This window comes from Rutilus rutilus (assembly GCF_951802725.1).
Source record: "Rutilus rutilus genome assembly, chromosome: 18".
Taxonomy (NCBI): domain Eukaryota; kingdom Metazoa; phylum Chordata; class Actinopteri; order Cypriniformes; family Leuciscidae; genus Rutilus; species Rutilus rutilus.
This window is the reverse complement of record NC_140231.1, coordinates 30,622,801-30,649,174: the sequence shown is the minus strand read 5'-3', so window position 1 is coordinate 30,649,174 and position 26,374 is coordinate 30,622,801. Positions and strand designations below refer to the sequence as shown.

General features: G+C 38.0%; 1 protein-coding gene across 2 annotated transcripts; it reads right to left on the bottom strand.

The window, feature by feature from the left end:
- Positions 1-1,283: 1,283 nt before the first annotated feature.
- kcnt1a (potassium sodium-activated channel subfamily T member 1a) lies at positions 1,284-25,474 on the bottom strand. Of its 2 annotated transcripts, none has more exons than XM_084387637.1 (30): positions 25,367-25,474; positions 21,233-21,312; positions 21,047-21,149; positions 20,646-20,687; positions 20,503-20,551; positions 17,595-17,654; positions 17,393-17,467; positions 17,230-17,313; positions 17,046-17,140; positions 15,561-15,744; positions 15,299-15,463; positions 14,398-14,534; positions 14,014-14,077; positions 13,382-13,490; positions 13,099-13,207; positions 11,775-11,924; positions 11,468-11,703; positions 11,185-11,395; positions 8,874-8,979; positions 8,600-8,772; positions 8,439-8,510; positions 7,671-7,805; positions 7,334-7,445; positions 7,139-7,240; positions 6,826-6,909; positions 6,602-6,724; positions 5,550-5,841; positions 4,699-4,761; positions 4,255-4,339; positions 1,284-2,958 (listed from the first exon to the last, which is right to left on the bottom strand). In XM_084387637.1, the coding sequence occupies exons 1-30, from the start codon at positions 25,456-25,458 to the stop codon at positions 2,853-2,855; spliced, it is 3,498 nt and encodes a 1,165-aa protein (XP_084243763.1). In that variant the 5' UTR covers positions 25,459-25,474; the 3' UTR covers positions 1,284-2,852. The 2 variants fall into 2 exon arrangements, with proteins under 2 accessions (XP_084243763.1, XP_084243764.1); XM_084387638.1 differs by lacking the exon at positions 25,367-25,474 and adding an exon at positions 23,837-23,931.
- Between the last annotated feature and the right edge of the window lie 900 nt (positions 25,475-26,374).

Sequence of the window (26,374 nt, the reverse complement as noted above, 5' to 3'; positions counted from 1 at the left end):
TCTCATACATGTCCATTTGTTTACCATGTGCGTGTGTGTTTGCATGCACCTGCACGCGTGTGCGCACATGTCTGCATTGCATGCGGACAGGCGGTGTGAAACGGCACAGTTAAAGGCTCTGGGTGTGTTTGTGGGTGTGAACGGTGATGCTAAAGAGCGCAGCCTCGGGTGATCTCTCAGGATGGGTGCAGGTTTGGGCCTGAGGCCGTCACACTCGAGGTAATGGCACGGTACGATCAGAAAACACCTCCACAGGATGAAGAGATTAGCATCCGAGAGCTGGAGGAAGAACAATAAAACATGACATGAAGTGCACTCAACTGACACCATGTTTTGTTCATTATTAATCACTGTTTGGTGTTTAATTAAGGAATTAAGGGTTTATGGGATTGCTAAAGGGGATCTTTTTCTGCGCCATTTGCAGGCAGGGTTTAACGTGGGAAAACTGAGGCTAGAAAAACACTTAAAACAGAGAGAGAAAAACCTCCTTAAAGAGAGGGTTTATTGAATACACTTCTGACTACTTAAACAATGAAAATTCTGTAAGCTATAAATGATGTTAATTTGTTACAATATTGTTCACACGTCCTGCTGATCAAAAATCTGATCATGGCCTGATCATGGAGTTTGGTATAATACAGTTTTGGTTGTATTTACTCAACATTCATTTTAAAATAGAATAGCATTTACTTGCAATATAGAAAAATGATAATAATCAACTCTATTATAGTCTGTCCTTTAAAACTAAAATGTATTTCTTTTTTCCCCTTTAAACTCAAACTAGGGGCAAACTAAGCTCCTCTACCCGAAGAATCCCTTAAATATACAGAGAGAGAGAGAGGGAGAGGGAGAGGGAGAGGGAGAGAGAGAGAGGGAGACGGAGAGGGAGAGAGAGAGAGAGAGAGGGAGAGATTATTGGATTTATACTAAAATGTTCCCACTCAATTCCAATAATTCATCACTCTTAAACAAACAAGCACACACACTTTTCCACAATTTTTCCTCACACACACCTTGCCGTTCACACGCCTCCCTGTCTCGCCCTCTTGCTCAGACCTGTCGACCGAAACTGCTTCACTCAGCAGTGTGTGTGTGTGTTTGTACCCCACACTGCTGGCACTTGTTCTTATTCCCACTCTCTTATGATCACGTGTTGTTCTTCCAAATGGAAACACCTCACATTATTGTTCTTATACTATTAAATGTTCACACACACACACACACACACACGGCTAACATAACATATTCATTAAATACTTTAATTTCAAAATGCACCAAAATCACAAAAATATCTGACGTACAAATTACGTTCTATGTAAGTACAATGTACATTATAATAATATCAAAACATTGCACATTTCATTATTACTGGAGAGTAGGCAACTAAAACTAACCAAATGTGCACAGCAATAATAATAGAGGTAATACCCGATACAGTGAATGGACTCTTAAAGGTATAGCGGAGGATTTTCCCGAATTTTAGAAAAGAACCGCCCTCTCCACTTTTTTAAAAAATGCACATGCGCAACACTCTACCTGCTCCCGAGAGGGAACGCCTCACATTAAACGTGTGCACAAGAGAGCATGCACGAGCTAATCATAGCTTACATTAACTTTTACTAGCAGTGATTTTAAATGGATTTCTCCAAATAGCATGCCAAACTTTACCTGTCAAGTAGAAACTTCGCGACTGAGGCATCAATGGGAAGCCCAACCAGTGTTTTGAGCGCACGCCATCGTGTGAATCGTGTGCACGAGCACGTATGATGGCCTTACGTAAACATATCACCAGAATGATTGACACTTAGGAGGACCAATAGTCTTGATGATCCACCCGGAAAAAGAAAATCCTCCGCTATACCTTTAAGTCTAACGAACATTCTCAGAACTTTAGCTAATGTTCAGGTGAGGTTCTCTCAACATTATGAACAAATATTCTTCCAGTATAATTAATAGAACTTTCATTATATATATAAATAACTTTTCAAGTTATCTGGCCTTTATGGAATGTCGTTCATGGAACATTACATCAAAAGTAACATTCCCATAATGTTTGCAAAAGGATAAAATGGAATGTTTCCTTAACGTTTGAATAACCAAGAAAAAAAAAAACGGTTTAAAACATTTAAAAAACTGGACGTTCAGAGAACATTCAGAAATACTGTTTTCATAACTTAATGGAAACGTTCTCTCAAAGTTCCTCGAACATATTTTTGTATGAAGAGATGCTGCACTTTTGAATCAACTGGTGATTTTAAGTGCATGTGCTCCTCAAGTTCGCACAGCTGAAATCTTTCTTTAAAATAAATGCTACTTGGTTTGATATTTTCTTATCTAATGCAATGACATTCAGACATGCATTTTTGTGGCCACTGTCCAGAATCAAGAAGTCTATCTGTGATCTTCTGAATGCAAAACACTGCAAGGCAATAAACAAACATGAAACAAAAGCGCAAACTAAATAGGAAATGCATGCCTGTATTAAAACAGCAAAAACCTGATTTTCCAAACAACAGAGGTAAGTTTGACTTGGATCCGTCATCATCGCCCTCTAGTGTCTGATCTACAACAGGACGCTTTTTCATCCATATGATCTCTGTGTTTCCCCTACAGGTCAAATGTGGTACTGCACAGATTAGGACAACAATCCCGGATGAATGACACTCTTCTTTGAAGGAACATTAAGTTTTACTTCACCACAAAATATTTCACAAATGACTACACTCACAGTTCAAAGCTCTTCTTTTGTATTATATGCAGTGTTCAGACCATAATATCACTGATGAATTACCATAGTCCAGTTATATCAAGGCTTTGTATATGATCTAGTTCTAGTGCTGAGTTCTGACCGGTTAAACTTTGTTGAGTTCTGGTGTGTTAGTTGTGGACCGGCACCGTCGGTTCTGTACGGGCGGTGCTTCGGGTACATGAGCCAGTGGATCTGGACGGATCAGGAACCTGCAGAACACAATGAGCACTTTGAGTGATTCATGTTTGGGTTTTACTCTGATAATGTGACTCTTGGCACTGACATGTTTGTGTGTATGCAATATGTATGAGAAAAAGCTTGTGTGTGCATCATGATTTGCTGCCTTTATGAGGGCCAAATGTTGCTTAAACCTGACCCACACACACAAACACACAATAAATATGACCAAATGTCCCCATAAAAATAGTAAAACCTGGAACACCCTACGTTTTGGGGACTTTTGGGTGGTCTCCTCTAGAAAAAAAGGAACCAAATGTCTTAACCCTGTAAAGCCGGACATAAAAATAATTAATAAAAATAATTTTTTAATGGATCAGTTTATTGACCCTTTAGACAAAATATAAAAAAATATATAAAATATAAAAGTTTACATATGTGTTTTTTTGTTGAGTATCATATTTGATACATCTGTCATATCGTCTGATTTAGTGAGAATATGAAGTTCAAATTCGAGGAAAAAACAGCAAAAATATGCAATTTGGTGCAGATGCTGATATTTAAATAAGATGAAATTCTGTAATTTACATAAAATGCACATAAATATAAGTTGTAACTCTATATCTCCCGATTACGTCTTAGTAAGATGATATTTAAATGCTTAGTTTTATGATCAAAGCTCTGTAAAACATATGATACAATGCAATACAATGATGAATGAGAGATGAAGAAATAAACCTTCCTCAAAAGCCTGACGATCATATTTGAGACTCACATTTTAACATTTTTCTAAAAAAAATTTCGCTTCAGTCCAGTAAATGTTCATCTTGAAATATTACTAACAACATAAAATGTATGCTTATGCTTGCTTTATAAAAATCATTTAAATAAAGGCCTTTTACTTGCTAATTTTTTTTATAAACAATCAATCAGACGACATAAGGCATATAGTAAATTGTGTGCAACAGGTTTTATCAGCAAATTTGATCATGTTGAAGCCTTAGAAATTCACATATCAAATATGATACAGTAGGCTTTATTGTGTAAAATCTAAAAAAAATAAATTAATCTGATTAAAATGTAAAAAAGAAAAGAAAAAAGAGCTAGGTTAGCGGAAGTGTATAATAAATACAGTTTGCTATGAGCAAAATCTTGTATGACAGTATGAACAATATTATATCACAGTAGTTATGTATAAAGTAGCCCAAAAAAGGGTCCTGAAGAACATTTCTGAATGTTGTCCTTTGAACCATATGTGATTTAATCTATTCAAATAGCTTTACGACTTACAGCAGTTAATGAAAGGTATGTGTGCATGTGCTACTTACACGACATCATTGAGCTGCAGCAGCGTGTCGGGGGCGGGGTTTATCAGCACATATGAGATGGAGTTCTGCTGGTCATTCAACTCATCTGGAACAGAGATTGGTGGATACACCTGTCACTCAAACCATATGGGTGTGGTTAAAGTTCCACAGGGAAAGATGAAGAAAAACTAGATTAAAAACTTCATGCCACAATGTTAAGGTGCTATACAATTTATAACGTGCTATGTAATTCAAATAACAAGACTATATTATAATACAGTGGGAGTAATAATGGGAATACTGTTTATTATATCTCATGCACTTAAACTTGAATCTGGATTGCATCTTTTTCACAAAAAAATGTCCTCTTATCTTCTATATAACTCTCAATAAAAGTGAATAAAACGCCAAGAAAAGAATAAACAACCTCATATTCGTTGAAACAGTAAAGTGGAAGGTGTTTACCTTGCAAATACCCCAAATTAACTCTGTTCATCACATCACTGGCTGTTAGATTTGTGACATCTTCTATTTGAGACGAAAGACACAATGAAAAAGAGGAAGAGAGAAATGAAGGAGATATTTTGGATCAAAATTATTATCTAGAAATATAATTTCTGACCAAACAAAAGTTCTTCTGGACAAAAATGTAGCTACATATTCAGGATTCAACATAACTCAGTGTTCACAACCCTTTTTACTTTCATAATCTGACATCAATTTTCAAGTGAAACATGATTTGAGAGAAATTTAGGACAGGACTTGATTTTATCCATCAGGAATTTGTGAAAAGGAGGTTTATGGTGGTTCCAATCTCTTTACCATATGAAAATAAACATTTGGATAGATCTCCCAGTTCCCATGTTCTACAAATTTAATTTAATTTCTGTTCTTAAAGTGACCATGAAGTCGAAATTGAAATTGAATTGTTTTTATGGAATACTGCAGTATCTATTAATGATTTATCAGCGCATCACCATTTTTCACATGTACCCTTATAATGTTTAATCAACACAACTTCCCCTCCCTCTTTCAAGTGACATCTTTTTTCTTCTCTGATGATGTGTTTACTGGTGTGAGGGCGGGGCAACCTGTCACTCATATGAGATTGACCAATAGCAAACCACAACCATCCAATCAATTCCCAATGGGCAAAATCAAGTCCCGCCCTACATTTTTTCCTTGTTCGAGAGGCTGTTTCACTTAGATATACATCACCATAGGGAAGAAAAAAAAACGATCACAACTTCAGTTTCAAGCCAACTTTAAGAATAAACATATTATATGTTATAAATGAGGTAAGGGGCGTGGTTTACTGTATCCAGCCGTGTGAAGGCCCAAGTGCTGCATGCGGTTCCTGACCAGTTCCGAAAGCTCCTCCCTTTCCGAGCGCCGCAACACGCCCAGACGCTGCTGGATGGAGCTGAGGGAGGAGTCGCTCCTCTTCACGCTCCGCCTACTGAGACGCCTCGTCCAGTGCATGCTCTTCTTTCTCAGGAGCGGGTGCTCTGATTGGTCACTGCTGGAGGAGCTCCGGGTGAGGATCTTTGACTCCTCCCCCTTCTCCCTGGTGTCGTTTAACCCCTCTATGCTGACGGAACCTTGAAACTGGAGGCAGACAGACAGATAGACAGATAGATAGATAGATAGATAGATAGATAGATAGATAGATAGACAGAAAGACAGACAGACAGGTAGATAGATAGATAGATAGATAGACAGAAAGACAGACAGACAGACAGACAGGTAGATAGATAGATAGACAGACAGACAGACAGACAGATACAGATAGACAGACAGACAGACAGACAGACAGACAGATACAGACAGACAGATAAGACACAGACAGACAGACAGATAGACAGACAGATACAGACAGACAGATAGATACAGATAGACAGACAGACAGACAGACAGATACAGACACAGACAGACAGATAGACACAGACAGACAGACAGATACAGACAGACAGACAGACAGATAGACACAGACAGACAGACAGATAGACAGATTGACAGATAGATACAGACAGACAGACAGACAGATACAGACAGATACAGATAGACAGACAGATACAGACAGGGACAGATAGACAGACAGATACAGACGGACAGATAGACAGACAGATACAGACAGACAGACAGACAGATACAGACAGACAGACAGACAGATAGACAGACAGATAGATACAGACAGAATCGTATCGAATCGTGACCCCAAAACCGAGGTACGTACCGAACTGTGACTTGTGTACCGTTACACCCCTAATAGACAGACAGACAGACAGACAGACAGACAGACAGATAGATAGACAGACAGATAGATAGACAGACAGATAGATAGATAGATAGATGGATGTCTGCATACCTCAGGATGTGCGTGTGATTCAGTGCGGTAGATTCCGATTGGAATCTCTGAACTAGACGAACAGAACTTCTGGAAGAGTCTTCCATATGTGCGGATCCAGAGGTCAGCCTCGCATATGTGCATCTAAACACACAGGAACATGATCAAAACCAAACACTGACAGATCAGTGTAGAACAGATTACAACATACATCTAAACACACAAACACAGTGTGTTGCACTCACAGCACACAGGTACCCGGATCCAGGTGTGGTGTCCAATCCCAGTAGTAATCTGGCTATTGGGATCATGTAGTCCTTCACAAAACACTCACACACAAAACAAACACAAAATCAACATTAAACAAAAGCTTTGCATCACAGGGATAAATTACATTTTTAAACCATTACATTTGTAATTTATATTCAATATTTTATATCAATTCCTGAGCCCAAGAGGGCGCTGTGACTGACTTTATTAGGGATAATCCAAACATTTGTGCATAACTCTATCTATTCCTTTTTTCAAAGACACACACACACACACATGCACATTTACCTGGTACAGGAGTGTGTCCAACATACTGATGCTGAAGACTCGACCCGCAGCGAACGGAAGACGAAACATGAAGGCAAGATTCGAGCCTTTGTCACGTTCCTTCTGTCACACATTTTGCAATAATCAAAACACAAAACTACAGAATTCAACAATTAAATGCAAATATAAACGTGCTCTCCTCTCTCCATCTCCCACCTTCTCTAACTTAGACAGGGCGAGGGAGTAACAGTCCTTCGCTCTGAACTGCATGAATCTCATGTTTGACGGGTGAGTCAGTTCTGTGATTATACTGAGACTTGGAAACAACCTGAAGAGACACACACAGAAATGGAGACTATTATGAGATTATTTACATTTATGCTTTTATCCAAAGTGACTTGCATTGCATTCAAGGTTAACAATTTAGTAGTTCATGCATTCCATGGGAATCGAACCCATGACTTTGGTGATGCTAGCCCCATGCTCTACCCCATGTTATGCAAATGATGTCAGTTTCTCTTCACAGACTGCAGGTCAGCGGATCTAGGCTCACCTGAACATGGTCTGCACATTGACGATGGTTTTAGCGTCAGCCATATAGTCTTCCTCTGCACTCATAGTGCTTTCTTTGTCCACCACCACTAGATTATCAGCATACAGAACGCCACACTGCAATAGGCTGTCCAAACTGTCAATCACACAAACATCCAATCAGTTCATCAACATCTAGACGGATATATTTGAATGGTCTGTCAAAAGATAGGGCTGCATGACTGATAGATATAAACCGAAATCACACTTGCAAAGGCTGTGATTTAATTACATAAATATATGTGCTGAAAATTATTATAATATTTTTAACACACATTTTTTATTTAAGTGAATAATATTTATTATTTTTGTTTAATATTTTATTTAGTTATAGTAATAATAATAATAGCTAATAATTTTCACTAATTAAACGCAACGCAATATAAAAATCCCAATGCAATGCAATGCAATTTAAAAATTTAAATAATATAAAAATCCCAATGCAATGCAAAATAAATAATATAATAATGCAATATAAATATAAAAATCCCAGTTGCAATGCAATATAAAATGCTACACAAACAATAATAATAATAATTATTTGTATTATATGTATTATAGTCATATACAAAATTATTGGTCAAACTGCATAGCCCTAAAAAAACGCACAGCAAACCGGGAGTTTGTTTTTATTGAACACATTTAAAATTGTACTCACAATGTTTATTAGAAAAATCACATTTTGTAATCACAAATCATGCAGTCCTAACGAAAGAGACGCTAACTATACTTGTCAATGGTGCCGCCCATATAATACACCATTGGGAAGCAGGATATGGCCTCAAGGAAGTGGTCATCGGGTCTGCAGGAAGTAGATAAAACATTCATAAGGCTAATGAAACACATGAGGTGAATGAGAATGTGTTAGGGTCTGTGTGTGTGTGTGCTTACGGGTTGTCTAACAGCAGGACTATAGGGTTCAGTTCTCTTCTGGGTCTGTAATAGGCTCTTAAAGGCACTACGAAGTTGTAAAGGCCGTTTCCAGCCGTCTCAGCGGAAACGATGATTAGCTTGTTTTTGAAGCCATACGCTTTAGCATCTTCAAAAGTAACATGCTCACAGCCCTGCAGCAGAAAACGTGAGACAAATATGACATGCTTACGTGGTCCAATGTATTGTAATTGCGCAAATAAAACATTTGGGAGAGATTCGATCGTACGTTCACCTGGTCAAGCCGTAAACAGCAGAACGGGGCTTTCTGGGGCAGGAGATGGCAAAGGGTCGGGGAGCTCCCGATGTATGGAGAATTTGGAGGGTATCCTTTCACAAATCTGAGGAAAATTACATTAAAATGCACCATAACAGGGTTTGTTCATAGTAAAGTCATAAAAATTCACATTTACTCATTTTGTTTGATACCTGCATGATTTTTTTTTCCAGTGGAACACAAAAGGAGAATTTTATGAATGCGCACATGCTCATATAGGGCTGCAAGATTTGGGGAAAAAAGCTAAGTGCAGTTTTTCAGATAGAAATTGTGATTGCGAACATGAATTTGCCGTGTTTGTTTGTATGGCTGCAAAATTTGGTCAAAAATTCTGTGATTATATATCAACATGATTGTAAAATAATTATATAAATGATTATTATTGTAAAATATTTCACTGTAAAATAAAAAAATAAGTATTTAATAAAAACAAATAAATAATAATAATTTACAATTCAGTACAACTGTAAAATGACAAGAATTATAGTTATGGCCGTCTTTTTGGCTGAAAAAAGCAGCGAGCCCGTTAAAGCTTTTCTTTTATTGACAACAGCCAGTTTATAAGCGACACGATAAGACATGGTTTTGGTTTTATTTTGATTAATCTACTCTTACTTGAGAGCAGACAGTCACCAGTGGCTGTCAAAAAAAAAAAAAAAAAAGGATAAAAAAGCACCACAAAATGACTCTTTTGCATTTAAGCTTTTTAAATAATTTTCATAAAAAAACGTATACAGTTAGTTTGCTTGTGATGTTGAAACAAACCACAAAACCCATTCGAATTGGAACAAATACTTTGTGCAACTCTTTTATATTGATGTACAGTATATTTAACTCTTTCCACGCCATTGACAGAATTATCTGGCTTTCCGTGTTTTCACTGTTATACAGTAGGGGGCGCTATTAGGCATCTACTGAAAACCTGATCAAAACACATGTGAAGTAGAGTTCTCAACGGGTCGGGTCGGCCCGACAAACCCGACGGGACCCGCGGGTTCGGGTCGAAAATATAATCAAATGACTCGGGTCGGGTCGGACCTCGGGCTTAATCTTTTCCAGTCAGTGAAAAAAACAAAAAAAACATTTATTAATCATCGCTGCTGTTCACCGTAAAGAAAGTCTGGCTGCTGCGTGCAAGCGCATCACAGAGAGGGGCGGGGGCAGACCTGACGCCGCTGCGTGCACGCCTTTAGCCTGGAGAAGAAGATGGAGTTGGTGAGAAGTAAACTTGCCGCAGGTGAATTCACCGTCGCTACTACAGCCTATTTATATATTTAAAGTTTATTGTTTCAGTTGTTTGTATTGTTAAAAGGCGTGAACATTAAAGGTTGATTTGAATTTCCGTCTGCTGGTCATGATAATACGTGTATGAGAAAAAAAAATTCCGACGCGGCGTCGGGCTGCGGGCCGGGTTCGGGCAGATAATTCATGTTGATGTGTCGGGTTACATCGGGTCCGGGCTTTAAAAGCCACGGGCCGGGTCGGGTCGGGTTGTTATTTTCAGGCCCGTTGAGAACTCTAATGTGAAGACGCAGCTGAAACAAGTGATATCATATGTAAGCGTATGCATATGTAAAATAACGCGATCATCAAATAAGCATATAAATCAAAACTGCCTAATGTTACTGAATGAAATGTTGAACCAGGATGAGGTCCAGGACTGTGAAGCTTTGGGGGTGTTGATGGACTCGATCTACTCCATCTATGTTCTGATCATCATTGTGAATCTGATCCAGATGTAGTCTTTGCCAAAAACGCTATTTTCTCAGCTTATTGCTCAAAATGTTGTTTCTTTTGATGAATTGCATATTCAGATATTCATACAACAAAATATTCTGGGGCCATGAAACTTTTGTGAAAATGATCAAAAATGCTGGCGCTGGCTGACAACTTTTTTCCAAAACGCTGGTGGGGAAAGAGTTAACTGTAAATTTAAACGTATAATAATGATTGGTGTTGTTGTTTGAATTAAGAATAAAGAAAGACAGAAAACATTCCTACAGACTTAAAGGTGCAGTAAGCGATTTCTGAGAAACGGTGTTGAATGTGGATCAGACAGAGCACCAAAACACACTTATAGCCAATCAGCAGTAAGGGGCGTGTCCACTCATAAGGGGGGAGGGGCCTGTGTTGCCTAGCGTGTTTATGAATTTGGGGGCGGAGCTATCAAGATAGGGGTGTGATCCTTTTGTGTAGGGGCGTGTTTGACGTGGTGATTTCAAACATCAACAGCGTTTCTCAGAAATCGCTTACTGCACCTTTAACTCACTCATTAGCTGTTACATCTTCATCTGAGTGCCCCGCCTCATCCTCTGATTGGTCACTGAGCAGATCACATTGCAGTAAGGAGGCGGAGTCAGCGATCTCCAGAACCGGCGCTATGCTTGGGCGTCGACTTCCTTGTTCGTTCTCTGGGGGCAGGGCCAGTTTGACGCCGCTCTCGGGGGGACTGGTGTTCTGGAAATCCATGGCAACCGTTCCTGAAAACAATCAAATATTCATAAACAGACCCTCTGACAACTGCCTATCCTTTTCTATGCATTCTCGCTCACCCATGCTAGCTATGATACTATGAACAGGCAGGCCAGACGGGCTGTTTAAAATGTCACAGTGGCTCCTCCCCTTTCCCTGATCTTCTTCCTGTCTGAAGATGAAGGCAGAGTTTTCCTCCTTCGTGATGTTGATGTAGTAACAGGTGTCGCTGGCAGACATGATGTGCCGTGGTCCAGGATTCAGCAAGATGCTTTTGTTATCTTCTCTCTTCACGCCGATCATACACACACCGTACCTACAAATAAACAGCCTGGCATTACAAGTTTTCAACACATTTTATATCTTTTAAATAGTGTGTAAACCTACTTTTTGTGAGCGTGAAAGGCCGCGTAGGTAAAGCTTTTGCTGTTGTACTCTCTGAAGAACATACTGTCACCCAGGCGGATATGATACACCTCATTACCAGAACAACGGCCGTACATCCTCTGCCACTGCTCTGGAGACTGCTGCCCCTCTCTAAAAGGGCATTAACGTGTCATTATAATATTTTTCCTTTTAATTTTCATTCATCAGGTCATTATACCAAACTTAAAATAAGATATACTAATTGCAGGAACAAGTTTATTGGAGCTGCATGGGATTAAATGCTTTGTGTTGTGCATGAAAAAGCATAGTGGTGATGAAACTAATTACTTAAAGTCTGCCTGTGTTGAAAATCAAGCTTTTAATGTTGTTTATTTGTCTATGTGGTGTTTTTAATATGCTTTAAGACAAACCATGTACAAATTCATAAGTCAACACCATTGCTGAGTATTGAGAGACAGTCTCAAAAACACGGTTTGAAATCGTTTCTGACGTCACAAACTACCTTATAACCAATCAGGTTAGCGTGTGAGTGAGTGGAGGCGGGGCTCATTTGCATATTCATAGAACCGCATATACTAAATGAGGCAAGGGTGTAGAGCTATTTTAAGGGGTGTTTTTTTCAAGGAAAAAAAGTTTAAATATGTAATTTTGGTGATCAAAGATGAGTTTTAAGGGATACAATTATTGACTAAACAGGGACTTTAAAGATTATTATTGCACTACTGTTCAAAACTTTGAACTTTGAATTATTGTGAAATTTAAAAGAACTGTTTTCTATGTGAATATATAGTAAAATGTAATTTATTCCTGTGATGCAAAAGCTGTATTTTCGGCATCATTACTCCAGTCTTCAGTGTCACATGATCCTTTAGAAATCATTCTAATATGATGATTTGATGCTCAAGAAACATTTTGTATTATCATCAATGTTGAAGACAGTTGTGCTACTTCATATTTTTGTGAAAACCGTGATACATTTTTACATTAAAAAAAGCATTTATTTGGAATAGAAACATTTTGTAACATTATAAATGTATTTATTTACTGTAACTTTTGATCAATTGAATGCATCCATGCTGAATAATAGTATTAATTTCTTTCCAAATTTTTGAACCCCAACCCTTTGAACAGTAGCGTATCATGATAGTGTCCAAAAAACATGGCATGACCACGTACAATTGTTGAAAAAACATGATAATGACTAGAGGAGTGTCGGGGAAACCTGTTTGAAAACAGTCAATATTTCTGAATTCCACATGGTGGCGCTAGAAGCACAGAAATAACACACTTCACCTTTAAAGAAGCTAAGAGAGTTGCGACTCACTGTCCGCGAGATGTGTGGACCAGTAACGTGATCAGCGTAGAGGTGGCCGGACACAGACAATTCAGAGCCAGCATGGCGTATTTAAACTCTTCTTCACACACAACGTGATCTGTGGAAAGAAACGGACATGCTGCTCAGAGGCAAGATGACCATGGGTTACAAAAATTGGTCGTCTAAGGGCTTCAAATGATATTGAGAGTGCAAGTGAGAAGAATACATAATGCAGAAAGAGTGAGCAATATTCCAGAAAAAGAAAGTGAACTAAAGGAAGTGAAAAGAGCACCTGCAAATTTAACATGGAACTTGTTTTCAGGCTTTAGAATCTGGACGAAAAGAGGGCAGTTTGGAGCGAAGTCTTTCACAGCCCAGGCCCTGAGAATGGTCTGGTGATCCTGTCAATAAATCAATACTAGTCTTTAGGGATGTGCTCGAAGCCGAATACTATGTTCGGAAAGGAAATGACACATTCTACGGAGCCCCTAAAGGGACATGTTGATGGAAAAAATATGAGATGGGAGGAAAAAATATATGTCAATGCTTTTGCGTTCTCTCGCAATTTTTCAGTTATTGTGAAATAATTATATTGTATATAATTTGAGGGCATCAGGGAGCGGCTATCAATATGCAGGGTATTGAAATCACTTTTACATGTACTCTGTCTAGGGAGCAGCGGCACTGACCACACATTTTACAGGAAAATATATTTCTTTCTTTCTTTTCTTCTGTTTTTGTTGGGTTGCTTTATGATAATTGGTATTAGATATTAGATAAAAAACTAGTCAATACAGATTATGACAGATAATAGTCTTATTCTAGGTATTCTAGTTGATGATTAGAAAAAAATTTGATCTGGTAAATATTGATGCGTTTACCTTTATCGAAACATGTGAATGATAAAATAAAAAGAACACTCACTGCCGCCATGCGATCAGCTTCATTCCTGCTGCTAAGAATGAAACATGCTTCCGCATCGTCCATCCTACAGAACAAAAGCGACCAATCACAGAGGGGAATTAACAAAGCAGACCAATCACAGAAGCTACATTTGTTGTTGTTCCAAATCTTGTCCAATGCAAGCCTTCAAACAATGTGCAAACTGTGCTGTTTAAAACAAATATATAAATTGTGAGAAAAAAAGGCTTAAAATACAAGTTACAATATAAGGGAGCAGAATAAACTATTATCCAGCACTTGTCTTTTTTAAACGCATTTTGTTCATTAGTTGTTGCAGTCTTATGAAAAACAAATCCGCCTATGCATGAGCAGATGCTGTGATTGGTCAGTAAGGCTGTCACTCACTTGGCTCTCAGTAAATCCTGGTTTTTGAGGGCTGAGCCTTGAAGGTAGATGACTCTCTGTGACCACAGAGGAATCTGCAAAATCCTCCTCACCTGGACATCCACCTCACATGGACACAAGATGACCACGTAATAATCCTAAACATGCACAAACACAACATGTCATCATACTAGAACAAAATGGACAGACATTCTAAACAAGACATTCTAAACCTATTCAACACACATAAGCCGCGTTTCCATTACCCTTCAAACTGCGCAAATTGAAATTGCGAATTGAAAATACGCCCAATGGAAACACGTCAATTTCGCAAAAACTCCCATTTATCGCAAAAAAGTTTTTACGCTCGCATGAGGCGGTTTTTCAGGCAATTCGAAAAAGAAATATTTCACAAAACTGCAATGGAAACAGTTTTTGTGCATTTACAGCTCACCTGACGTAGATGACGCGGTGTGTTTGGACAGAATACGAGACAGAGTTCTTTATTAAATTCATAAAAGACAAAAGAGTTACAGAAATACTGGATTCTAAACCTCAAAGAAATGCCACAATCAAGACTTCGAAGCAGAAATGAGGGAGAAACACCCAGAAACACCTCATATGTGCCGCTCACAAGTATACAGGTCTTTCCTTGCCATTAATGCTTGGATAACACACATACATCTCCTTCGGTTAATAATAATAGCCAGTGCGGTGGATGAGAATCTGAGATATACATAAACCTACCAACGTCCGTTGCTATGATTTTTGGAATGACTTATCGCGAGAGGAATGAAGTTTTAGTCGCATAACATCGCTTAATGTAAACGCCGTCATTTCGCAATAATTTTTTATCGACATTTCGAAAAAATCGAGTTTTACGCAAATCTGTACTGTGCCTATAGACAGACAGAATACACACCTGTGTGTGTGGGTGGGCGTAGAATTCGTTGAGAAAGTCCATAAGCAGGTCGATTTTGAGAGTGCTGACACATAAGACCACGTGTCTCTCAGTCTGAGCCCGATGTCTGCTGTAGTTTCCCCCAGATTTCTGCCTTTCCATCCACAGATAGATCAACTCTTCAAACTACAGCCAGAGAAGAGGAGAAACAGACAGGCGATGAATAAAATACTTGGAAAGGTCATTGGCTGTGTTCATATAGTCAGTATTTGGGTGATCTGACCTGTAGAGGCAGCACCACCAGGGCCACACAGATCATCACCACCACCAGCAGCTGAGACGGCCATATCTGTGGCGTCACATCGCCGAAGCCCACCGTAGAGAAGGTCACGATGCAAAAATACAACGCTTTAAAGAGAGACAGACTCTTCTTACCAGCACGCTCTAAATGCTGGATGCCACATGTGCTGAAAGAGACACAAAGACTTTAGTGAAGGTGATGAGAGATAGAGAAGAAGAAAGAGCCACTGCAGAGGTGGGCGATATACCAGTTGAAGCTATAAAATTGATAGAAATATCGTTTATATTGAGGTCGTGCAAGGTGCATGGAAGAGGGTGGCTGGTCGTTGTTAAAGGGATACTCCACTTTTTTTGGAAATAGGCTCTCATTTTTGCGTAATAATCAAGAAACTTTGCTGCCGTACCATGGGTGAAGCAGGCGTAATGATATGACGCAGTGCATGCCGCCTGATAATAGGCTACTGAGCTGGGGACTATTATCAGGTGCTGCGTCATATCATTACACCTGCTGGACTCATGGTACGGCAGCAAAGTTTCTTGATTATCACGCAGGAATGAGAGTATAGTTCCTAGCCATATCAGCCTAGAAAATCGCAACTTTTCATTTTTCGTCGGTCTTAGTACACGATGTAACTACAGAAGAGTCAAGTTTTAAACAGGAAAAATATCGAAACTCTTTGTTCATTTTTTTGAGAGAGATGCTAATGGTCTTGTCCGGTTCAATTCATTATGCTAAGCTATGCTAAAAGTGGGACCCCCAGACCCGGAGATCGGCTGAATGGATTCGAAAACGTTAAAACTCAACTGTTTAACTCTGGGGGAGTTGTAAAATGAGCCTATTTCCAATAGTATCCCTTTAAGCCCTGCCCTCCTTAGTTAATGTTGCTAGGTATAAAATTGAGTAAATAAATTCTCAAAATATTTATTTTGTAAATATAACTTACATTTTAATAAGAAAATGTAATGAAAAATAATAAATTAAACAAACATAATTTAAAAATGACAAAATTAATCTTGACAATAAAATGATGTAAGAATTATTTTTTATTTTTTTTAAGATCATTCAAAAAAAATTTTTTTTGAATTATTAATAAAAACTTTTACAAATACAAGTGAAAAAAATAAATAAAAACCCAATAACAACATTTTTGAAAATCCAAAATCTTGACACCTGCAAATGCTGGTGTTTTTTGTGCTTTTTTTAGAGAAGCTTCGTTTCTTGTCTGGATTTTAAAAATGAATTAAATAGCTTTTAATTACCACAGTTTTCGATACATTTCAATTTACACAGCTCTTAATAAGCTAACATTGTATTAATAAAGATATTCCAAAACATAATATAAAATATAAAATAATTTTTCTATAAAGATGCGTATATTCATTCATCCAAAATTTTGGTAAATATCACAATAAATATACAGTTTCGGATATATTGCCCAGCCCTAAACCAGAATAAAATGATTCTTACCCGGTGAAAACGAGACACAAGAGAGTGGAGATAAGAATGAGAACCTGGTTGAACATGGCCGAGTGTGTTCTCTGAATCGCTCTGTGCAGATCATTCTGTAATACACACACACACATCGCCTGGTTTCCATACAGCATTGAACAGACACTTGGTGTGGGTTTATTTGGGAAAGGTTAACACTCACTATCATGCTCTCCAGAGCACACTTGGCCAGCCAGCAGTTGAGGAACACTGGGATGAACAGGTTTCTGAGTGGAGGCCAGAAGATCTGACACACAGAAAGAGGTCAGGTTACATTATCGGCTGTGGTGAGGAGTTTGGGCTTTAGTTCTGAAGATGCATCTTACCGTTATGATGAAAGGGACAGTATTTAGCATCTCCAACAAAAAAGACACCTGAAATATCTGCTCCCATATATTACCCTGGAAAAACACATGATCTGTGTTGAACATCCGTGTCTTTATACTGCAGTGCCAAAGCAAAACTTGATATCAAATCAATCAACAGTCAATGAACACTTTCACACTTCAAATATATGCACATGCTCACCTTGTAGCTGAGGTACGTTAGCAACATGGCCTCCAAGAAACTGATGGATGCGACAGTCACCTGAGGAAAAAAACATGCAAACAGACAAATAAAATGTGTTTTTTTGTTAAATATCATATGTGACGCATCAGAATCCTATAGTCTGATATAGTGAGAATATGGAGCTCAAATCCGAGAGGGGAAAAAACACCTCGGTTTTATCCAGAGGCCCAAACTGAGCGAAAATAAGTTATTTTGGTGCAGATGCAGATATTTACAGTGCTATGCATAAGTTTAGACACCCATGCTAAAGTTGACTAAAAAGAGGAATAAAAAATCATCTTTTGGAAATTGAACTTAATGCCTTAATTAAAAAAATTAGGAAAAATCCAACCTTTAAGGACACCAATTTTCTTTGTGAATGAATAATGTATCGTAAATAAATAAATGTTCTTCCTTAAAATACAGGGTGCATAAGTTTGGACACCCCTATGTTAAATTCCCATAGAGGCAGGCAGATTTTTATTTTTAAGTATTTTTTTAAATTTTTTGTTTAGGATACTATGCATCCTGATAAAGTTCCCTTGGCCTTTGGAATTAAAATAGCCCCACATCATCACATAGCCTTCACCATACCTAGAGATTGGCATGGGGTACTTTCCATAAGATCATCTCTCAATGCAAATCAAACTAGCTTTTAGGCTAACTGAAATAAAACCATGCCAATCTCTAGGTATGGTGAAGGCTATGTGATGATGTGGGGCTATTTTAATTCCAAAGGCCAAGGGAACTTTATCAGGATGCATAGTATCCAGGATCCATGAAGTAACTGGCCTTTAAAAATAAAAATCTGCCTGCCTCTATGGGAATTTAACATAGCGGTGTCCAAACTTATGCACCCTGTATTTTAAGGAAGAACATTTATTTATTTACGATGCATTATTCATTCACAAAGAAAATTGGTGTCCTTAAAGGTTGGATTTTTCCTAATTTTTTAAATTAAGGCATTAAGTTCAGTTTCCAAAAGATGATTTTTTATTCCTCTTTTTAGTCAACTTTAGTATGGGTGTCTAAACTTATGCATAGCACTGTATATAGCCAAAGTGAAAGATGAAATTCTGATAGCTTGTAATGTCAATCAATAAGATCTTTATAACAGTATAACAGACAACTTACATAAAATGCATATGAAAATATCAGGCATCACTCTATATCTTCCAATAATATAGTAATATAGTCTTAGTAGGATGATATTTAAATGCTAAGTTTTATGATTAAGGCTCTGTTATTTTTATTTTATTTTGTGGGGGGCAAATAATGCAATACAATGTTGTCAGATTGAGAGATGAACAAATCAAAAGCCTGATCGATGGATGCATGGATAATCAAGTAAACCTAAGTTGCTTCAAGTGTTCATCTCACTGCAAAAAATGCTTTTCTTACTTAGTATTTTTGTCTTGTTTCCAGTACAAATATCTAAAAATTCTTAAATCAAGATGCATTTACTAGATGAGTAAAATGACATTTTGTCTTGTTTTCTGGGGAAATAAATAAAAATTAAGTGAGTTTTTGCTTAAAACAAGCTAAATTATCTGCCAATGGGGTAAGAAAAATAATGTTGTTTCTGTTTGAATTAAGATTATTTTTCTAAGAAGATTATTTATATAAGAATTAATATAATATGTCATTTTACTCATCTAGTAAATGCATCTTGATTTAAGAATTTTTTGATATTTGGACTGGAAACAAGAATTTTATATATATATATATATATATAAACATTTATTCTTACTGACTATGAACAGGCCTTAGAAATTTGCGTATCAAATATGGTACAGTAGGATTTTATAGGGTTAAGTGCATAAGTGTAAGTAGATGCCGGTGTGAAATTAAACTTTTGACGTTCAGAATACTGTGAATGGGCTAGAATGATTGTCTTTGTTTTGTTCCGCACATCAATCAATAAGTGAAACCATCATAGTGAGGCAAGGTCACTTTAAAAACCTTCACATTCATTGTTTCTTGGTGGTGGACTGAACTTTTGCCTTAACGGCGGAATCCACTGAAACCTTAAAAAAATTACGGAAAACACCCTTCCTGACTAATTAGCCTTTTCAGCAGGGGGAAAAAAGGGTATAAGTGTTTTTTTTACACTTCTGCTTCAACAGCATTGTACTACTTTAATTAAATAACTAATTTATGGAAATCTGGTATGGTAACACTGTCTTTTGGATAAAGTGTTCTGAATCAGCTGAACCAATTGCTTCGCAAAATGATTCACTGTTTTAAAGTGCTTGAAACACCACAGGCTGGCGCCATCTGCTGGTCAGAACAGTGTAAATGCAATGAAAACGCAGTCCAGACATGTACAGTATAATCATGACAAACCAACTGCAAATGTTTTTATGAAAGTGTAATGTATTAAATGTACAAATATTCAAACAACATTCAATTTGAAGGTTATGTAAAATTTAATTTGAAGTCCTTGTTTATGTGTTTTATGTGTCATTAGGCAGGGCTTGTCAAGCTAGGTCAATTAAAAGCAATTAAGTATCATTCTACTGTTTGTATTATACAGATGAATTATAAATTCATTAAATTAATTTATGAATGAACCTACATTATAAAAGTGACTCGAGATTATTTAAAACCATAGACAATCAATCAAGGGTTCGACTCATAGACGGTTCAACTAGATCAACGCCATCTAGCGGTGAATCATCCGAATTTTGAAATGTTTAGAAACCAAGGTTCGAAACAATATGACGTAACACAGCCTCGTTTGCTGAAATCATGCGACTTATCGAGTTTGATTCAACCATCAAAACCACTGATTCAAAACAAAAGATTTATTAATGTTTCGAAGCTTCACTAAGCAGTGTTGAATCAATACATTTAAATATGACTGCTTTGTTTTCCCGGGACTCACCTGAATGGCCCACACTGGTTCTTTTCTGTCTACCCAGAATATCAGCCCCCTGGAAGAGAGAGGCCGATTAGAGCAAATACATTAGAAGTATAAAATCAATCACGTCTGCATAACTGCAAATTGATGCTGATGGTTTTTCTCACCAGTTGATCTCATTGGTCTGCGTGGTGCTGTTGCAGTTGATGCTGTAGAGAGAGGAGGTGTGGGTCGCTTACTGTGACACTTCAATCTAGCATAAGAGATGATTCACTAACTTTATATAAATATAAAAAAATATGTAATGGTTCTGTCATGGTAATCATACTCTTTAACTGAAATGCTAAAGAGCCAGCACACTGCTATTTCTGCTCCCAAGGAAGATTAATAAATTGCAACGTTTTGACAACAAAAGGTCTTCGTAACAGCATCGTGCCGGCTCTTTAGCATTTCATCTCTTTTGCATTTTTTCTTTTGATCGAGCACCTGCTGAAGTGATGTTTGGATGTGAGCATATACTTTGAAATCATACTCGTCACACTCATAAACATTAAAACACAGTTCTGACCATGTGTGTCGGAGCTGGGCCGGATTGTCCGTCATGACTCGTATGATGTAGAGAACACATGTTAAAAGCTTCAGGCAGAAATTAAATATTCGGATCCTTAAACCTGGGGGCGTGAAAGTTCATGCATTAAAAGACCATAAAATGGGGTCAAATTACAGGCAAAAAAGTCACAGGTTTGAGACTTACTGGATCTTTGGTTTTTGATGAAGAAAAGTTTGAGTCTCTCTTTAAACGTGTTCTCATCCACATAAAACTCCACATGAACCCTGCAGTAAAAACATCAGTCAAGCATTAACATAAATCACTATCAATCAACTGAAAGATTGTTCGGGGGGGCATTTGTTATGAAAAATAGCAGTCTACATATTTAGAAACTATAACTACAACATGCCACAATTGTAATATAAATTCATAGTGAAAAATCTATTCCCTTAAAGGGTTAGTTCACCCAAAAATGAAAATTCTGTCAAGATATTTTTGATGAAATCTGAGAGCTGGCTCACTCCTCCATAGACTTCTAGGTGACCGAAACTTGCTGGCCCAGAAAATGTATTAAAGAGATCGTTAATAAAGTCCAAGTGACTACAGTGGATCAATCTTAAGTATATCAAGCGACGAGAATACTTTTTGTGTGCAAAAAACAAACAAAAATAACGACTTTATTCCACTATTCATTTCCTTCTATCTGGGCCTCGAGTTGGTTCACGTAGTGTTTTTGCGCAGCGCGTCTGTGTTGTACGTCACACGCATCACACACATGACCAGCGTCGGCCAATAGTGAGCCTACGTGGTGACGTAACACAGACGCGCTACGCAAAAACACTACGCAAAAACACTATCAAAATAAATCTTTATTTTGGGAAGACCAAAATGTCAGAAAGACAGTAATTATAACTCCGGCAACCCAGGCATTGGGAACTTTCCAGAAAAGTCTTCGACTTCCTTTCGGATTTCTTTTATTTTCAATTGGTACTTCTCATTTTGACAAGTAGTCAAAATGTACCACAATAAATACAACAGAACATGATGAATTCTAGTAAAGCTGCTCATGAGTGGTCTTTTTAGTTTATGTTTGACTTTCTCTTTAGTGTTTTAAAGTGGCACATGGTGATTTGCTCCACTCATGCAAAATTAAACAACTGGGCTTCAGTCATATTGCGCAAATAATTGGTCCATTCAGTTCATTTGGCTTATAAAAGTTCAGAAACACACAATGATAATTAATTAATAACCTAATTCTATGTTTTGTGTGGGTGGTCAGAGTACCACAAAACATGTGAGAAGTCCATATCGGCCCACTTCAAGCACTGCGCATGGCACAAGCTGATTGGCCTCTACTGATCCTGCAGCCAATGAGATTGCTTGCTCAACAATTAAATGGTCTGGTTCATTGTTTGCTGTAAGATAGTCCTGCAGCGCTGTCAGAGTTCCTCTGAAACCCTCAATCTCCCCCAGCTCCACCTGCCTATATCTGCTATGAGATTTATATCTGTCTATTTATGCAGCAGCAGCAGCAGCATATCTTACATGCTCACCGTAAGCTCACATGATCTATGTATCTATTAGCAGTAGCAAGTCCTGTACTTGCTCTGCAGCAGCAGCAATGTAGCAGTTACATTTGCCATATTAAATAGCATGCTAAAACTATTCATTGAAATCATTTTTAAGTGTGACTTAAGTATCTTTTGGGGTCACCATAATGACTTTTTTTCCAAGCATAACAGATCACGCTTCTAGCAACCGTACTCTGTCGCAATATATAGGCAGACAGATCATATATATATATACAGAGATGAAGAGAAAGTGAAAGAGGGCAAATAAAAGTTTACTTTATCATGAAAGCTTTACATTGGTGAAGGTGGACCCGCCAGAGGCTACAGCAATACTGCCTTATAAAGTCAGTGCTCTGTGTGGGTAAGACAGTGTGAATTCATGCATGTGGGTAGTTGACATGAAATAGACTTTTAGAAAGTTGACAAGTCCTGTGGTGCGACATGCTAAACTCCATCTACAGCAGTTTGTGAATTATTTTTATAATTATCATCATGCCATGCATGCATTAGTACTTGAAAAAAAATCACCTGTCACAGGACTATTTAAAATAAACTAGTAAAATCAAAATGTGATTAAAAATACTGAAATATAAACACACATTTTAACCTAAAATCTTGAAAAGCAGACAAGTTATGCATCAAATACTCATGTAGATATGAATGCGCATGATCATAATGCATAAACTGTTGTATAATGTCAATACAGATATGTGCCAGTATATGTGAGTTTTCCTGGAACTAACTGATCAGTGATATGTTGATGCACAAGGACTCTCTCTTCTCCCTTGTTCTCTCCGTCCATTACCATGTTTTACTCTGTTTACATAGTTGAGCACGAAGACCAATTCTCTACATTACAATCTCTGACAGGAGATGCGATATGTCCGCCAGTTCCCATGGAGACCACAGGAACCGTGGTTTTATTTGCCGTAATAAAGTGAGACGGAGCCATCAACATTACAACCCCTGGCACAATTTTATGTCCAAAATTTTCCTTATGTTTTTGTTAGATATGCCATCATTTATTGAGCATGTTTTACTAATAAAAACAGTGAAACTGGAAGAACAAAAAAATAATTTTATAAAAAAATGCAAAAAAACTTTGACAACAACTGAGAAGTGCAGCACTAACAGCATCTGAAATCCACTACAGCGTAAAAGGGAAAAAAGCCAGACTCAGTGATCATTTCCAGTCATTCAAAAGACTGCAGTGACTCTTATTAGAGAAGCATCCTACCTCTGCCCAGCATCGCTACCAAAAGAGTCCAGTCTCCAGTTGACCAGAGCCGGGTTAACCCAGGACGGTACAGTGTTCTTCTGCTCCATAACAGAGAAAACCCAGAGGGTTTCTACTAGACAAGGACGTGAGGAGATCTGAGCTGAGAGGATTGTTATGGAAGTACATAATCTTCAGCGGCACTGTTCAAAATAACCCGCCCACACACTCCTGACTGCAGGCGCTCAAGCGTGTCTCTCTCTCTGTTGTGTATGCCTCTGCATTCGATTTCAATACACTTTGTTAGTTTTACTAGCACCTCTATGTCAAATACAGGCCTAATTCATATCTATGACACGCACAACAGCTGTAAAACGTGGCAAACCTTACGAGTTCTGTTAATACATAAAGCTTATTAAAAATAAATGTTTTTTTATGTATAGTGGATGATGTTAGTCTTGCCTCAAGTGATGCTGTTTGTCTTTGTAATGGTGCAAAGTCACAGGAGTGTATGTAATGTTATCATAATGTGTTTGTTTACAAAGAGAACTTTGAATGAATGAGCAACAGACTCACCGAAGAAAACTAAAATATTTCAGTCAAATGAGCAGTTCTTTTGCTTTTTCTCTCTTTCCACCTTTTCCGCAGTGCCCACACTCTCTCTCTCTCTCCCTCCTGTTGTCAGGAAATTACAGATAATAACCTGCTCAAGAGGCTATTTCTGTCGATCTGGAGAGATGTGGCTGTGTGCCCACACACACACACACACACAGTGCGACTATTTTCTTAACATTCAAGGTTTGCCAGTATAAAAAAGTCAACGAGCAACTTTGTTTTTCTCTTGTTCAGCAAGACATGATTTTCAATACAGAGTTATATTTTCCATATCGAATGTTCTGGGTGGTTGCCAAGGTGTTTCTATTTGGTTGCTGAGGTGTTCAGAGTGTTTTTAGGATATTGCTGTGCAATTGCTTTCTGTCCATACAATACACTCGATCTAGGTGTATTGTATGGACAACACCTATACACTTAGGGCATCTGCCTGCTACTTCTAATCTTTTTTTGTGATGCAGTCAGTAAGTACTGACCAGGGAGGGTCTCTATTACAGAAATATCATAACTCATAAATATTTAATAGTCATTTGGATCTAGTTCTGACTCCTGGTCTTCAATGAGACAGGTATGAATTTGCAGATGGAGCAATGGTGACACTGGACAATATAGACCTTATGCGCCAGAGAAACATGCGCGCAACTATCTTTAGAAGTTTGTGTTTGAACTCTTGGTTTTGCAGTAGCTCTGTGGCATTGCTGTCAAAGAGTAATTAGCTGGTGAAGTGGATTTACTATTGTAGAGTTAATGAAAGTCATCATAAGCATTGTAATGTTTGAAGCAGATGTTTATAACAAATGTCAGTAGACCGGGAAGATTTTAAAACGAGCCGTTCATTCATAAATGGCATATGAAATGTCTGTTCACTCTAGTGAACAGTATTAGTGGACTAACATAGGGAATAGTGAATGAGGGTTTAGGGGGCAATGTCCTGATTACCTGTCATCATAAAAAGTCTGGTCTCCAAGCAACAGGTCTCGGAACCGGAAGTAGGTTTGAGGGGAAGGAACCACCGATGCTCCAGTGGTCATCTCGAGTTCCTGCACATTTAAGACCACCCCTCTGCCCCCACAACTGGAGCCACATCTCGGACTACCAGTGAAAGAAAAGACACAGAGACTTGGAAAAATAGACTATTTGACATTTTAAAAAGCAATTAAGCTAGTCTTAGGTGTCTTCTGAATAACAGCCTCGTTTTGAGGGTAGAAACTGATGCAAGAAAATGTGAAGATTGAAAAAAAGTGCTGCATTACCACCGACCAAGACTAAATTTACTATAATACATTGGATTGTGGTATGTGGCCACCAGTAGTTTAAAAAACAAACAAATAAATAAAATGAAATCTATCTATCTATCTATCTATCTATCTATCTATCTATCTATCTATCTATCTATCTATCTATATTGCATTTCTAGCTTAGTTCTGAAGAAGACAACTGTGCGCGCACTTTACCTCAGGCGCGAGGTGCTCCCATCATCGTATTCAAATGTGTGGTTGGTGTAGCACGCGCCGCTCATCTTTTCATCCGGCGAGCGGCGCGCGGACGGAAACGTCACGGCCACTGTTTCTTCCTCATGAGCCAGAGCTTCAGGCATCGCGCGCTTTTACGATTTAAAAAAAAAAATCCGTTATTCAGTCAACGGTCAAAGATGTGTCTACATCAGATAGACAGGTAAAACTTTGTGAGGTAAAAGTATGTTGTCCGAAAAAACATGGTGACGAAATCAAACCCTGTGAAAGGTCGGCTGATCTGAAATTTAATCAGTCTTCACTTACTTTCTGACAATTTTGTTGTTTTGTTTGTGCTGAGTTTTTAAATAAAACCTGTGGCACCCAACGGAGTCTCTCAACTTCTACATCAACTAACACTGAGGTAAGCTCGTCGAGGCATTTTAAAGTGTCAGACACACAGCGCCGTGTGCTGGACAGCCTTGAACAGCTTATT

Bases quoted from the DNA above. Each gene is read 5' to 3' on its own strand.
- kcnt1a (XM_084387637.1), bottom strand. From the start codon at position 25,458: ATGACCACTGGAGCATCGGTGGTTCCTTCCCCTCAAACCTACTTCCGG. The intron at 21,313-25,366 runs GTAATCAGGACA...TTTTTACTGCAG, and splicing joins CAGACTTTTTATGATGACAG to GGTTCATGTGGAGTTTTATG. The intron at 11,396-11,467 runs GTGAGCGAGAAT...GATTGTTTTCAG, and splicing joins TAGTATCATAGCTAGCATGG to GAACGGTTGCCATGGATTTC.